This window comes from Cuculus canorus, chromosome Z (assembly GCF_017976375.1).
Source record: "Cuculus canorus isolate bCucCan1 chromosome Z, bCucCan1.pri, whole genome shotgun sequence".
Lineage (NCBI taxonomy): Eukaryota > Metazoa > Chordata > Aves > Cuculiformes > Cuculidae > Cuculus > Cuculus canorus.
The window spans coordinates 19227698-19242320 of record NC_071441.1 but is presented as its reverse complement, the minus strand read 5'-3'; the positions used below and the strand labels follow the sequence as shown (position 1 = coordinate 19242320).

Sequence of the window (14623 nt, the reverse complement as noted above, 5' to 3'; positions counted from 1 at the left end):
CATCATGCTTAGGTGACTTACTGTCTTTTAGTTACAGTTTAACTTTCAAGTCTGTATGTAATTTGGTTTTATTAATGAAGTACAACAAACAGCATTATGAAGCTTTTCTCTTTTAATCTTACAAGGGAAAAAATCGATATCTAAAAAAGCAATCACAAAGAAGAGGAAAGGTGTCCCAAAGTCTACCATACCAGAATTTCAGGTAAATTATTTTAATCTTGTTTTAAGTACTTGAAATCTGACTATCTGTAAAATAAGTCCTTTAGTTTCTGAAAGAGACGTTGGAAATCCTAATAAGAGATTAATTTCTTTCTTATAGTTCAAAAGGTTTAATCTGATAGTGTCTTTATAAGTGGATTTTGCCTTTCCTTTCTAGAGAATGGTTTGGTGTTTTTTTATTATTTGCAGCTTTCACTGTTTGACAGTATTGTTTAAGACCCCAGATAATTATGTTGCAGGACAAAATCTGTAAAAACTAGGAATTGTTAATGGAATTTTAATGTAGATGTAGTTTGCTGGGATAAAATTACTTGGGTTTTGTATGAGGTGTAACACTCTCATCCTTGATTGAAATATAGCTTGATTTACTGAAGGACTTGCAAAAATGTGTAGGCTCCTGTGCTCATCTTGTTTGCAACTTTTAGCCCTTATCTGCATATGACCTTTATACCAGAGAGCACTAAGGAAAGAGTGGTAATTATGTTAATGTGGTTTTATGGTACTGTAATGGAATTACTATAGTGCTTCAGTCCTAAGTCACATTTTATCTATGCATGCCTGCTTGGATTGAAGAATATTCTTTTGACTAGAATATTCTTATTTTTTTTCAGAAAGCAATCTTTGCATTTCTGAGCAAAAGACGCATGTTAAATCATGGCTGTTCTGTAAAACCCTCATACTGAACCTGTTTATTCCCTGACAATGATGTGTTTCGGATGAAGCTAGTAGAATTTCTGGTGATAACATTGGTTAGTAACAGTCAAAATTGAGAACAGACTTAAAAGCCTACACTGACTTTTGTTTATATACTGATAGTAGCAACTAAAATGTTTCCTAGCAGCTCCAAGAAATAGGTACAATGTTTAAGGCTTTCATTTTTCCCAGTACATTGCCTGCATGTCATGGATGTATGATATTAGTGTAGAAATATTTTTTTACAGTATAGAACTACTGCATTTCAGTAGTCTGTCTAAAATGTCTAAAATTTAGTCCAACTTTTTATCTAACAAAGGTAAACTGTACATTTACATACCTCTTAAGTGTAAAATTAACATTACTGCATTTACCTATGTAAAATGTTAATTAAAATGTAAAACAATAATTCTGTCTCTTTTGATAAAGCTAGGCTTTATATCTGCTTTAGGTGAAGTTAAGATCAATTAGTATGAGCAGTTTGATCTAATTAGAGAACTTTTTAACAATTTAACTTGCCTTTTTCAAGAGTACCGGCAGGACTGGCAGTAGTTGTACTACTTAATCCTAACATTTATAATGCCATTTTTTAATTATCTCTGAGGAAACGTGCAGATTTTCTGCACTCCATCATAGTTAGAGTGTTAAGGACAAGCAGTGAAATCAATGAATCTCACTTCTTCCTTGATGTGATTTTGGACCTTATATTAATTTCTGAGCTCAAAGCTGCTTTAAAACAAAAAACAAGAAACCAAAACAAAAAAAACCACAAAACAAAAGCAGATGCAAATGTAATTCTCTTTACCATAAAAAACACACAACAAACCACATCCTGTTTTTAATAGTTGGAAAATTATTTGAGAACTGATTCTTAGAGCTCCATAGATCATGAATTCGTTGGCTGTTCCATATTTCATTTTAGAAGAAATTGAGTTCCCAGCTTATTATTACTGTTGCTCAGTAATGCTTTGTAGAAGTGACACTAATTATATTGCTGTACAGAAGACACTAATGTGGAATTTTGGGGGTTTCTTTTCCAGTTACAAAGTACATTTAGGTTTGATAACTAGTACTTTGTGTCAGTCTTTCTTTCTTTCCCCTCACATATACACAGATGTAGCTATGTAGGCCTCCATGTACCATAATTAAGACAAAAAGGAGGGCACATTTTAAGAAACTGGGGTAACTTCAGCTTTTCTGTTTCATTGTATCTTAACAGTCTTTCCAAATGGGTTTGGCAGGAATGAGAGAGTAGGTAATAGGAAATAAAAGTGTAACTTCAAATCATCATTAGACTCCTAAGTGAAAGATGGGGACAGACTTTTTAGCGGGACCTATTGCACTAGGATAAGGGGTAATAGTTTTAAACTGAAAGAGTGGATTAGGACTAGGTGTAAGGAAGGTATTTTCACTCTGAGAATGGTGAAACACTGGCACAGGTTGCCTAGAGAGGTGGTGGTTGTCCCATCCTTGGAAACACTCAAGGTTAGGTGAGACGGGGCTCTGAGCAACCTGATCCAGTGGAAAATGTCCCTTCTTACTGGAGGGGTTTGGACTAGATGACCTTTAAGGATCTGTGATTCTATGATCATTACACAGATAAAGTGAAGGTAAGCACGAGACCCCATTGAAGTGAATAAAAATTATGCTAAAAGCGTATTTGAAGGGGGCAAGGAGTAAGCATCAGTGATCCGATGGAGTACACTAGGTTTGCATTTATTAATACATCCATAGATTAGATTTCTTTTTATAATAATAAATAGTTCATTTATAAATTATGAGAAATAGATCACAGGAGAGTCTCAAGTTGGAATAGAGCTTGGTCTGCTGTCTTTAATTACAAAAATCAAGGGAGATTTCCTCTCTTCCCTGCTTGAAGTTCTAGGAGTGAGTCAAGGTCTTTGAGAGATTACTGAAATCTGAGATTGTATCCTAACAGGAAAACTGAAGACTGAATTAGAAATTACTAGAATACTGAATACCCAAAGTTTCCATTGTATTCAGTTGAAAAGCTTATTGCCTCTTTAATTTAAGCCCATATGTAGTAAGTACTGTGCTTCTGTGAAGATGTCTGTATTGTATTGTAGTTAGTATGTACATAACTAATTAAATGGCTTGTACGTTAATGGGAATACAGCCTGAATCTTTAGCCCACCATGTAGTGGGTCTAGAGAATAGGCACTAGTCTTTCACTACCTTCAGTAAATCATAAAGGAAACATTTTTCTCTTCAGATTCTTTTTCTCGTGAAATATGAAAGGCATGCTCAAGACCAGTATGTGAAACTACCAATGAGCTATGTGATGGAATTATTGGATTGTAACATTAATACATGTTAAAACACGAAAAGCAATTTAGAAGGACAGTGTTAGCAGAAAATTAAATTGCTAAGTTCAGACAATTAACAGCCATGAGCAAAGAACACTGAAACATCAATTAGAGTTTTATTATGAGAAATAGCAGGTAAATTCCATATCAAAATGACCATACAAAATACACTACACTTTATTATTGTGCTTTTGGTCTTTCCTTCAAAATGCTGGCTCCATTCTATAAGATGGAAAATGTTAACCAAGTGAGAGAAGCTTTTTCCCAATCATTGTCCATCTTTAGTACCTCATGTCAAATTCTACTGTGAATGAAGAACTATGAATTTCTTCTTTAACCTTTTTATAGTGATTTTCAATACAGTTTTGGGACTATGTAAAATACTAAACTAATTTTGACGTTAGATCCATTAAGCTGAGTTGCTGTTACTTTCCTTATTTTGGCAGTGGGTAACTGACACACAGATATTAGCCTCAAATTTACACTTCTTCTGATGAAAATTGGAACGTAGAGATTTGATTACTTTCCCTGTCACCCCCAGTCCTAAGATAATTAAACTTTATGTATTCACATTGTTTTTCTCATTGATATAGTTTGGGTGGGTGCACACTAACATTTTTGCAAATTGGATCCTTATGCTTGAAGTGACTGTTCTAAAAATTATAAAGAGGACTAAGTACCTATGAACAGTTCGGCCACATGAATTGTCTGGGGGCATGTTGGAGCATTTTATGGTAGGGTCAGATAGAGACGTTATTTCCAGGACATCATTCAACCAACAACTGTGAAATCTACCTTCTCATTACAAATTCTTGCCTTTCAAGAAGGGAGTTCCCGTAAAGAAATTCACCCACCTCTAGCAAATTAAGACGGTGTCTTATTTTGGTTCATAGTTCTGCTTCATCTTTGATCCATAGTACATGGAATTATGTGTGGCTAATTGAAAATAAAAATCAATGGTAAAATTTAAAAACTGACATATCGGGTATATAGGCAAAGGAGTGGATTAAAATTGAAAGGGAAAATCTTTATCTGTGCCTTTACTGACTTTTGTCAATGACTTGCTGTGATAAACTTGGACTTTTTTGTACAATAGTACAGTATCATAGATTTCTTTGTAGGCCAGATTGGAAGAGAAAAGCCAATATTTGGCTTCCAGTTTGCATCTTACGTATTTGGAACTTAACTTTAAGTGCAGGACAGATATGCATGTTGAACCTAGTAGAGATACACACAGTAATACTATTTTCTGGGTTAAGAGAGAAATCTTTTGCCAGTAATTCTACATACACTATCTACAGAAAGACAGTGCCAGTTTCCTTATTAATTTGCTGTTTTAAACTTGAAAAATACTAACATTGTAGACCTTAGTTTGAGTCACTCTAATCCCCTAATGCTCTCAAATGTAGACAAGTGTTTTGAGAATAATGGTGTGTATGTCTTAGAGGTTTCTGAAATTTATGTGTTTTGCTAAAAGTGTCAGTTCTGTGTTTTAAGAGTGAAACAAATGTTTTTTTAAATGAATTTGCTGCAAATCTAAAAATTCATACATAATTGAAGTAAAAAGATTGTTTAAGTTACTGATTTGGGGAAAAAATAACTAGCAGTGTTCTGGTAAAGCATTTTTGTGGATTTTTTTCTGTTTGGATTTGATTTTCTTAACTTTCAGTAGTAATGAAAATATTTTAACCTAAGGGTGTTCAGAAGGAAGCAAGTCTTAGTATGTGACAACCTGGAAGAACCTAACAGCTTAATAATTTCCGTTTTTTTAAGTCTGTAATTGCCCTAAAGGATGGTAAGCCAAAACATTCAAATTATTTGTTTGATGACTTTTTTTTTTTTTTCAAGAAAATAGCATCCATGTTCTGAAAGGACAAATATAAAAAACTGTTTTCTAAAGACAGAAATAAGAAGAATATAATACTTTTCCAAAACACGGGTAGATAGGTAGATCTGATGGGATAGGTTGTCTTTCAGGAATACCCTGTATAAATGTATAAAATTGTGTTCAAGAAAAAGATGTAACAATTCAAAGCATGTTACAGGCGCAGCGTAGTCCAAAGCTGCACACTTAAATTTGACAAGGATTTATTTGGTACTCAAACCTGTTACAGCTCGTTATTATACCTGAGAGAAATCTGATAGTTGTTATTCAAATAAGTTTTAAGAACGTAACTGCATTTTGGAATGGAAGCTTGCAGGCAGAAATATTGTTTATGTCTGAAGAGTGAAGTATTTTCATACTAGATTTTCTTCCTTTCAAAAGTTCTATTTCTTTACATTAAAGAGTTCTATGAGAAAATAAAAATTAAATGGTGGTACTGAGTAATAACGTGCTTTTAGATTTTTTTTTTAACTTCATTGTACATTTTCCAAGTCCCACATTACCAAGTGTTTGTGTTCATTTATTTTTTAGCTGATTTGCACTAATCTTGATGAACTCAGGGAATTAATCACAAAGATTGAGAATGAACTGAGAGATCTGGAGGACATTAAAAAGAAATCGGTATGTGACCTTAAAAGCTTTCTCTTGTACAGTATAAAACGGTGCCAGTTATTTGCTGAGGCCTGTCAACAGAAGATTTTTTTTGTCTATTCAGTAACTGCATGAAGACTTATAAGGTTGATACTGTAATCTTAATCTTTTCTCTATATACTGCTCTGTTCACAATGTTTTTATGATAAGTAAGTCCGGTAACAGTGTTCACACTTTTCACTGCCAAAGTAACATGTGGATAGTGGGAATACCGTAGGTAGTGTCTATTAAACGTGACCCTTCTTCCCCTAGGCCAAACTTGTACCCAACAAGCAATTACAGGATAGAATTCTTGTATCTGTATGTGCAGTGCTGACTGCTTATTAGGATTCTAACTCCTTTTGTGTGAAAGTAAGTTATTAAAATTGGCTTTGTTTAATTTTATTCAAATAGGTTGTACAGGCAAGTATGCTGTCTGGCTTTTGGTACCGAATTGAGATACAAATGCACCAATGTACACTTGATCACTCGCTCTCTGCGGTTGAAAGCCTCAAAAAAATAATGGTTAGGTGAGAGAATCCAAGATGTTTGAGCGTTTATGGGAGGCAGTGATTCTCAACAAGATCTCTCATCTCTCTACAGCCAACCTGTCTAACTCTTCATTGCAGTTTTATTTGTTAAACCTTTGGTTGACATTTCTGTGAATGGTAGTAATTAAAAATGTTGCTTTTTCTATACCTTACAAATTAGACTGGTAATTAGTTTCTGTAAATGTCTTTAGTCTCATGCAGAAATAATTTTTAAATTGTTGAAATGGAGAGCAATATGGATGGTAAGAGGCAATAAAAAGTAGGACAAATTTCAGAGCAGACAATTTGTGTAATAGTTGTTAAAATATCCAAAGGAATAAAAACAGACTTAACTTCAAATTATTACATGGTTGGTAAATTGCATGTCAGAAAGGCTGTGTCAACAATAAAAGAGAAAGCCAAAAATGAGAGTATACATTAGCATATCAGTACTCTTAATATGCATAAGACTTTTAATATACGTAAGTCTACTAGTAAAACAAGACTTCTTCAAGGGTAGACAAATGCTAAATATGTCATAAATGCTCTTTGAACTGAAATCTGATAATGTCATTATGTAAATAAGTTACATGACTTCAGCGGGAATACTATGTTTAGTTCTAATTGCACCGTCTTAAAAAATAACAAACGCTTAAGTACAGGAAAGTCAAGATACATCTCATTCAGTGTTCAGCAATTGTGAGGTGAGGACAATCTTTCTGTGTGCTTATATAGATCTATCAGATCATGATTCTGGGTCTCAACATTTGTGTGAAAGATTTTATGTAAAGAAAAATGGGTAAGTTGCTGAAGAAGTGATTATAAGGAAACAGTAAAGTACTTTTTAAAAATAATTATCAGGGAAATTTCATATTCACTTTTAAGAAATACAAATAGAAAGGTGTTAAATTAGATGAATAGTCAATAACTTACTAAATGAGGTTTCACTTTGCAAGGGAAGTCATTAGAATTTAGGTTTTAATGTCTAACACCATATGTGATTTGATTAGATATCTTATAAAATGGAGGAAAGGCATTTTCATTCTCCAGCTCTGACACAAATCACAGTGACAGTTTCAGAAGTATCTAGAATAGAGTTTCAGCTTTTCTGAAGTGCCTTGCCTGTTAAGTAAAACATTTTTCTAATTTGATGATGGAATTTTTCCTGAATGTGAAAGCTTATTTTAATGTGATAACAATCAGTTTGATGCTGTTCATGGATTTCTTTCTCATTTTGACCCAAAGATGATACTGTTCTCATAATTTCATGGTAACTTTACTGATTTTTGCTTGCAATAGTGACCCAGGTGAAGCCACAGGAATCTTTCTTCTTTGTGACTAACTTGCTCAGTAATTTCAGTTCTAATAGTTGTTAGCACATGCTGTTGAGAGAAACCCTCAAGACAAGCTTTAAAGCTTATAGTAAATACAAACATGTATTAGAAATAAAAATCTGTCTAATTTTTATTAAATATTTAAAGTGTAACCTTTTCCTTAGTCTTAACTGCCCTGTGTTTCTTAGTAGACCACTCTGAAGTACATAAAAGGAATTCCTTCTCCAGAACTTGGACGTACTGGAGTCTGTAATGAAAGAGCTGAGCTGTAAGACTGCTTTAACATGAATAAACTTACTGTTTGACTGCATTCTTTGTAGGTAGTTGGACTGGTTTTATCTGACACTTTTCAGAACATCAGCTGGAGCCAGCAAATTACATGAGAGATTTTTAACACAAGTTTTGGCAAGTTAAAAGCAAATTAGAACAGAGTTGTGTAAAGGAAAGTGATGCGTAATTTTAAGTGTAGGCATTGCTAATGGTTTCTCCTTCTACAACAAAGGAGTAATAAACTTGTTGGAAAGGATTTTCACTGTTTGGTTGATTAAAAGAGTTTGGTTCTGTATTTTGTTGTATGAATGTATTGTCTTTTGATTTAGCTATGATTAGTATTTTTCCACTTAAAAATTCTTGTACATTTGCTTGATTACTGATATGTTGTCACAGTGATGAGATTTCACTTAGTGCCAGTTTGCCATAACTTTTTAGAGAGGAAAATGAAATTTGGCCTTGGTTATTTAATTGTAAACAGAAGTTCAACTCAGTAGTCTCTTTTCACAGACTGCTTTGTTCATGAAGTCTAGCCACAGTTCTGAAGCAAGGCTGCAATTTCACATTGGCTTTCAACTGACATAAACCAAAACTGCTGCCAGGTGAATAGTTCTTAGTCTCTGTCTCTGAGAGCTTATATTTTCGGTGACCCCCATGAGAGAGGTTAGCAAAATTCTTTGTTCAGCTGCATACTGAGAGAGTCTGTGATAAATCTGTGCACTTTTTTACTGCTTCTGAAGAGTTTGTAACTAAAACTACAGCTTTAATGAAATTATAATAATAACAATAATAATGAAAATAATTAGGAAGTAATAAAAGATATACAAATATCTGAGATTTCACCCCCACCCCTCAATGACTATGCATCACCACAAATACTGCAGAGCAGACAGGAGGGAATGAGTGCACAGGTAGGAGGGAGCTGGACTCAGGAACAGGATTCAGGAACACATGGATCCAGGATCAGGAACAACCAGACAGACAGGGCCCTCACTGGACATCAGCCATTGCAGAAGAGAGCTAGACCCTCGATCTCTCAGGTTTATACTGAATATGACATATATAGGACAGAATACTCTGTTGGTCACTTTAGGATCACCTGCCCTATTCACCCATCCTCACAGGTGTGGCCCTCTTCTGCCAGCTTGAGGATGGCCTTGGTTAAGTAGAAGCATTGGCCTTTTTTGCATACCGATGCCCTGATTTATCACTTTAGAGAAGAACACTGTCTCAAAAACATGCAGTTAGCTTTGAGAAAAATGAAGTTACTTACAGCAACTGAGTTAGTCACAAAACTGACTCTTCATTTACCTCAAACGATGACACTGTTGCATATCATAGCAGAACTTCATTATTATTTATTAAAATACTTTATTGCCATTATGTAGTATGAAACTGACAGGATTGCAGATACCAGCATCAAATAGTGGACTTCGGGTTTTTTTGCAGATGTAGTTTTGCAAGCTGACTTTGTAGTTAGCATATTTATTGTAAAGTGAACTAGGGTCTGATAAGGACAGTTAGTTTTAGACTCTATCCTGTTTATATTAGAGAGTCTTGGAGGGAACATGGACATTGGAAGATTACTTGTTTACTGAAATGCAAGACTTGATTTGGATTTGAATTGTTCCCTGCAAGTCTGATGAGTAAATACATAGCTGTCTGGGGAGTTAGAAGGCAGGCTGGAGCCTAGGGTTCCTGCAGTGAAGTTGACAAGGTTAAAATTGATAAAGGAGCAGTACCTTCCTAAGAAGGAGACTAGACTTTCCATACAGGAAGGTACAAGTCAGACAAAGGTAAAGGGAAGTAGAATTATTTAGTTAAAGGACTCCAGCCAAGCTCATGACTAATTAGTATTTGGAGAAAGTGCATTGAAGGTTTCATTGTTTTGCAGACTTTTAACATTTAGTCACTGTTGTGACTTAGTAGTAAAAAAGATAACAACCTTCTTTATGAAGATTTTGGGTTCTACCATCTTCAAGAACTTCCCAAGAATGATCAGCAGAAATTCATTTAACCATCAAAAAGAGATTATGTTTTCTACTAATATTTTAGTGAATTGGACCTCAACTTAGCAAACAATAAAGTAGAAAGCCTTACTGTGTCTACTCATTTGTGCCCTGTGGAAAATTAATTCTTACTGGGTTAAATCTTCTTCACTTTTTAGCAGGAAGTGGACTGCCTTCTTCCTGTTCCTTCTTCCTGTTTTCCTGGCCTACGCCACTACCCTGTGAAATACGTACCACGCTTGAGACTTTCGGATGTACAGATTTTTCAGTTATACTTGTTTTCATCTGTATTACTGTATTTACTGAATGAAAAGTCATTTCATAGCAAGGAACTAAATAATGAGATACGGACACTCGTAGTAGCAAGAAATTTATTGCTGCTTTTTTACTTTGTTCGTATACATTGTTTAAGAGAGTATGGGATACCACGTGAGGATATAGCATGGTGTGATCAGCAGATATCTAGGTTGTGGAAGTGCAAGCTGAAGTCTTTTTAAAAAAAAAAGTTTGAGGGCTGATACAAGATCTTTTCAGAGATATAATTGATTAAGCGATGTTGTGAGTGAATTTGTTTTATAATTTACTACAAGTCATTCTTCTGGACAATATTTAGTTCCAGTCATCAGATAATTTGAGACGTTAGCTGTTGATAGATATTTGTAATATTCAGAACAACATTGCTGAAAATTACAAGATATTGACTTTCAGGAACTTTTACTGTAGAAGGTAACTCTAAGCATTTTCAAAATGAAAATGCTTAATTATACATGATTTTTCATAGTATGAATACATAATCTCATCATGTATTCTTATTAGATAAAACTACCCTTAAACCAAGTCTCTGAGATTCTAGTATTTGGCCCATAGATGGGTTAATAAGAATATTCACTATCAATCCATATCTGAATTGAAAAAGTTATCGATCTCTTTTCTTTAGGTATCTGATGTCCAAAGCAGCTGCAGATCACCAACTCCCTCTCTTGTGTGACATCACTAGAAAACGCTAGACTGGTGATGTCACACATACCACAGAACCCCGCTGCAGAATGGAGCAGGCCTAATAAGGGTAAGGTAAGTTTTCTCCCTCCACCACCACTTCTTTTCAACAATATTGCATAGTTTTATAAGATTTCTCATTTTCTTTATTTTATGTCCCTGGGATATAAAGTAAAGATTAAATAAAATCTTATAAAACTGCCTAATATTGTGGTTGTGTGTGTGTTTATTTAAAAACAAAACAAAACCTCCTCTATCAAGTTGAGTCCTTACCCCATATATCCATATCCTTGCTCCAGTCTGCTTTGGGGTTCCATGATGAGTATGCCAGAATAGTGTATGTTGGGGTATCACAGAGAGTGGAGTCAGCATCTCCTGGCTGCTCTGGATGTCAGAAACCTTATTTTAACAGGTAAGTTTTCAGCTGAGAATGTGTTGAATGCCTTTCTGTGTTTAAGTGGAAACATTCAGCGCATTTCTAGCATGTATTTTCATAGTGTTTGCATTTTTCAAATCTACTTGTAACTTACACAGCTGGAAGTATGATTTTATACTTGTCCTCTGTCTAGGCCTTTTTTTTTTTTGTTTGTTTTTGTTTTTGTTAACATCTTACATTGTTTTTCTGGAAGAAAATAGTGTTTTGTTTGTCACGACCTGGAACAAGATTGTAACTAGAAGTCGGATCCAAGGTATAGAGGCAGTGATACCAGATATGTGAATCACAGGTCACATAAGAATTTATCTCACACCTAGGGTAGGTACTGGATATTTCTATTTAAATAATGGGTTAGGAATGCAGGCCCTTATCAAATTTACAATTAGCTCAAGTAAATTGAAGTGGAACAGTTTCTTCACAAGCATCTTAAGAGCAAACTCTTCAGTGATTGAGAAAGACTGGTTTTACCTCTAAACTACTGTCTTGTGTTGGTATAGTTGGATAATTTCCGTTCACATCTACTAATAAAATCCTGCTGGATTTCATGAATAGCAGAAGGCAGTGCATCCAGATCTCCATTTCCACAGACTGCTTGTTGACTTGAGGACTGATCTTAGGGGCTTTAATAGCTATTCCTTTCTACTAACCTTGGCCCACTAAACCACTCTTTGTGGTACTTTGAGTGGAACAATCATGGCTACTATGCTGTGATCAGTTCTTTCTTTGCCATTAGATGTTGCGTTCCATTTATTTGTTAATCCCATGCTTTTGTCTTTCATTGTAAGGAAGCCGGCTGTCAGTGGTTGGAAGGGACATTTGAAGGTCTCCTCACCTGACTCTTGCAAGCCCTGCATTGGCATGCATGACCTGACTAGCCAAATTCTGAAAACAAGAAGGAAAGAGTGGAGATTTAGCCGCTTCTCTGCACTAGCTGTTCTAATGCTGTATGTTTCTAATAAAAATATGCCTTCCAAGGTCCAACATAAACTTCCTAACCTTCCATTTGTAGCTTTTTTCCTGCATTGCATCAATTGGTATTGCTAAGAAGAGTTTTGAAAACAAACATTTGTAAAAGCATGTTTACGATCTGTAGAAATTAGTAGGCAGCTATCTAACGCTGAAGTGGGGAGTTTAGTCGTAGCTTAATCAATTATTGATTTGCTCTTTTTTCTTTCCCTTGGAAAAAGCACAAAACTCCTATTGGTAGATAATGAAATTGCATAAGAAATATGATGCTAGATTTTGTAGTGAAGTGTCTTAAGGTTATTAATAATTTCTTAACATCCCTTCATTTTTACTGTTTTAGTATTTAAGGAAAACTAGCAGATCATTTATGTGACATCTGGGCTTTGCAGAAATCTTGTGTATTTGCACAGAGGACCAACTGAACCATGACAGTTTAGAAGATAAGGCTCTTCCCCTGCCACCCCAGTCTTTTTGGGGGCCATATTTGTTCTGTGTCCTGACTATTTCTGAGGAAAGCAAATTCTTCTTGTTGCTTAAATTTGTGTATGTCGCCACCGACATGTTTATTGTCAACTCTTAAACTCAAGTAAGAAAAATTATTAATAGGGTTACACGGAAATAATTAATTTACATTTTAAAAAATTGCTGCTGTAATTGCATTAAAATCATTTAGAAGCAAATGTGGGGTTTTCCAGAGATTATATCCAGAGGACACTACTTTTGTTAAAAACTGGCTCCAGATTTCAGAGGCAGAGGATTATTTGCTTTTCAGTTCATTTATGTAAGCAAGGAGAAGAGTGATTTGTGTTTGTTCTTTTTTGAAATGTTAATAAAGGCAGAAATGTCTGGAAATCTGCTCTTTACTAAGCCTTCTACTTGTCTCTGGCTGTTCGTGATGCAGTTATTGCTTCAAAATTTTCTCAGTGGTCAGCTGATATTTATCCGGCTCTTAAATACTCTTTTTTCTACTTAACTCAGGATCTTAGCCTTTTTTAAAGATGAATGAGTCTCAGAAATTAATAACTACTTGTTGTTTTTACTCTTTAGTGATTTTTCATTTATTTTCTAATACTAAATTTTCATATATCCCATTCTTTGCTATCAAACGGATGTATAGCATTTCTGTATCCTGATAGCAGTGGCATTATTTTTGCCATTTTGTTTTGTTTTGATACAATCCACTAGTAGTTTGTAGTATATAAATCCATCCTTTTAAAACTATTTGAAATGTGTTGTATATCTTACAAGAAAGATAAACCTTATTGTTTCATATCTAGCAATTAATTCTGTTGACACCTCACAGTAGAAGGTGATACCAAATGCCTTGGTAGGCTACAGGATGCACAGGGGCTATTTTCTGTTGCAGTGCTCAGTGACAGGTTTTATGCTGCAGTGCATTACATATGCAAATATGACTGGCCACTAATGAAGGAAATTAGAATACAGTTTGCTGGCTTATCTTGTGTGCCCAACATGAACCATTGTGAGGTAATGTGGCATAACTTTGTACTTAAAATCTTTACTTTTGCAATTTTAATTGAAGAATGAAGGAGTAGCTGTTTGAATTGTTATGTAATGTGTAAACTATTATCCATAAAAAATAGATAACTGGTCTTCAAACAACCATTTAGCTTCACTGATTTTGTTGTGCATTGGAGAGATCTGATGAAACATGTAGAAAGGAAGAAAACCAACACCATCTTGGCCTCTGTCAGAAGCAGTGTGGCCAACAGGACCAGGGAAGTCGTTCTACCCCAGCACTCAGGACTGGTGAGGCTGTACCTTGAATACTGTGTTCAGTTTTGGACCCCTCAGTACAAGAAGGACATTGAGGTCCTGGAGCGTGTCCAGAGGAGGACAGCAGGGCTGGTGAAGGGGCTGAAGGACAAGTCTTATGAGGAGCAGCTGAAAGAACTGGGGTTGTTTAGCCTAGAGAAGAGAAGGCTGAGGGGAGAATTTATCACTGTCTAAAACTATCTGAAAGGAGATTGTAGCGAGGTGGGTGTGGGTCTCTTCTCCCAAGTGACAGGTGACAGGACAAGAGGAAATGGCCTCAAGTTGTGCCAGAGAAGGTCTAACCTCCAATACTAGGAAGAATTTCTTCACTGAAAGGGTTATCAGGCACTGGAACAGGCTGCCCAGGGAAGTGGTTGATTCACCATCCCTGGAAGTATTTAAAAGATGGTTAGATGAGCTCCTCTGACATATGGTTTAGTAGTGGACAGGTAGGGTTGGGTTTGATCTCAAAGGTCTTCTCCATCCAAATGATTCTATAATTCCTTGATTCAAAGTCTATAGAAAACTTAGTCTATAGAAAACTATAGACTA

At 35.2% G+C, this 14623-nt stretch overlaps 1 protein-coding gene across 5 annotated transcripts in view; it reads left to right on the top strand.

Annotated features, from left to right (window-relative positions):
* Window positions 1-14623, top strand: part of KIAA2026 (KIAA2026 ortholog) — a 50055-nt gene that overhangs the window by 21324 nt on the left and 14108 nt on the right. For all 5 annotated transcript variants that reach the window (XM_054054039.1, XM_054054037.1, XM_009571627.2 and 2 more), the window contains 2 exons: window positions 126-202; window positions 5656-5745. In XM_054054039.1, the coding sequence (XP_053910014.1) occupies window positions 126-202; window positions 5656-5745 (167 nt within the window). The remainder of the gene's footprint in view (window positions 1-125; window positions 203-5655; window positions 5746-14623) is intronic.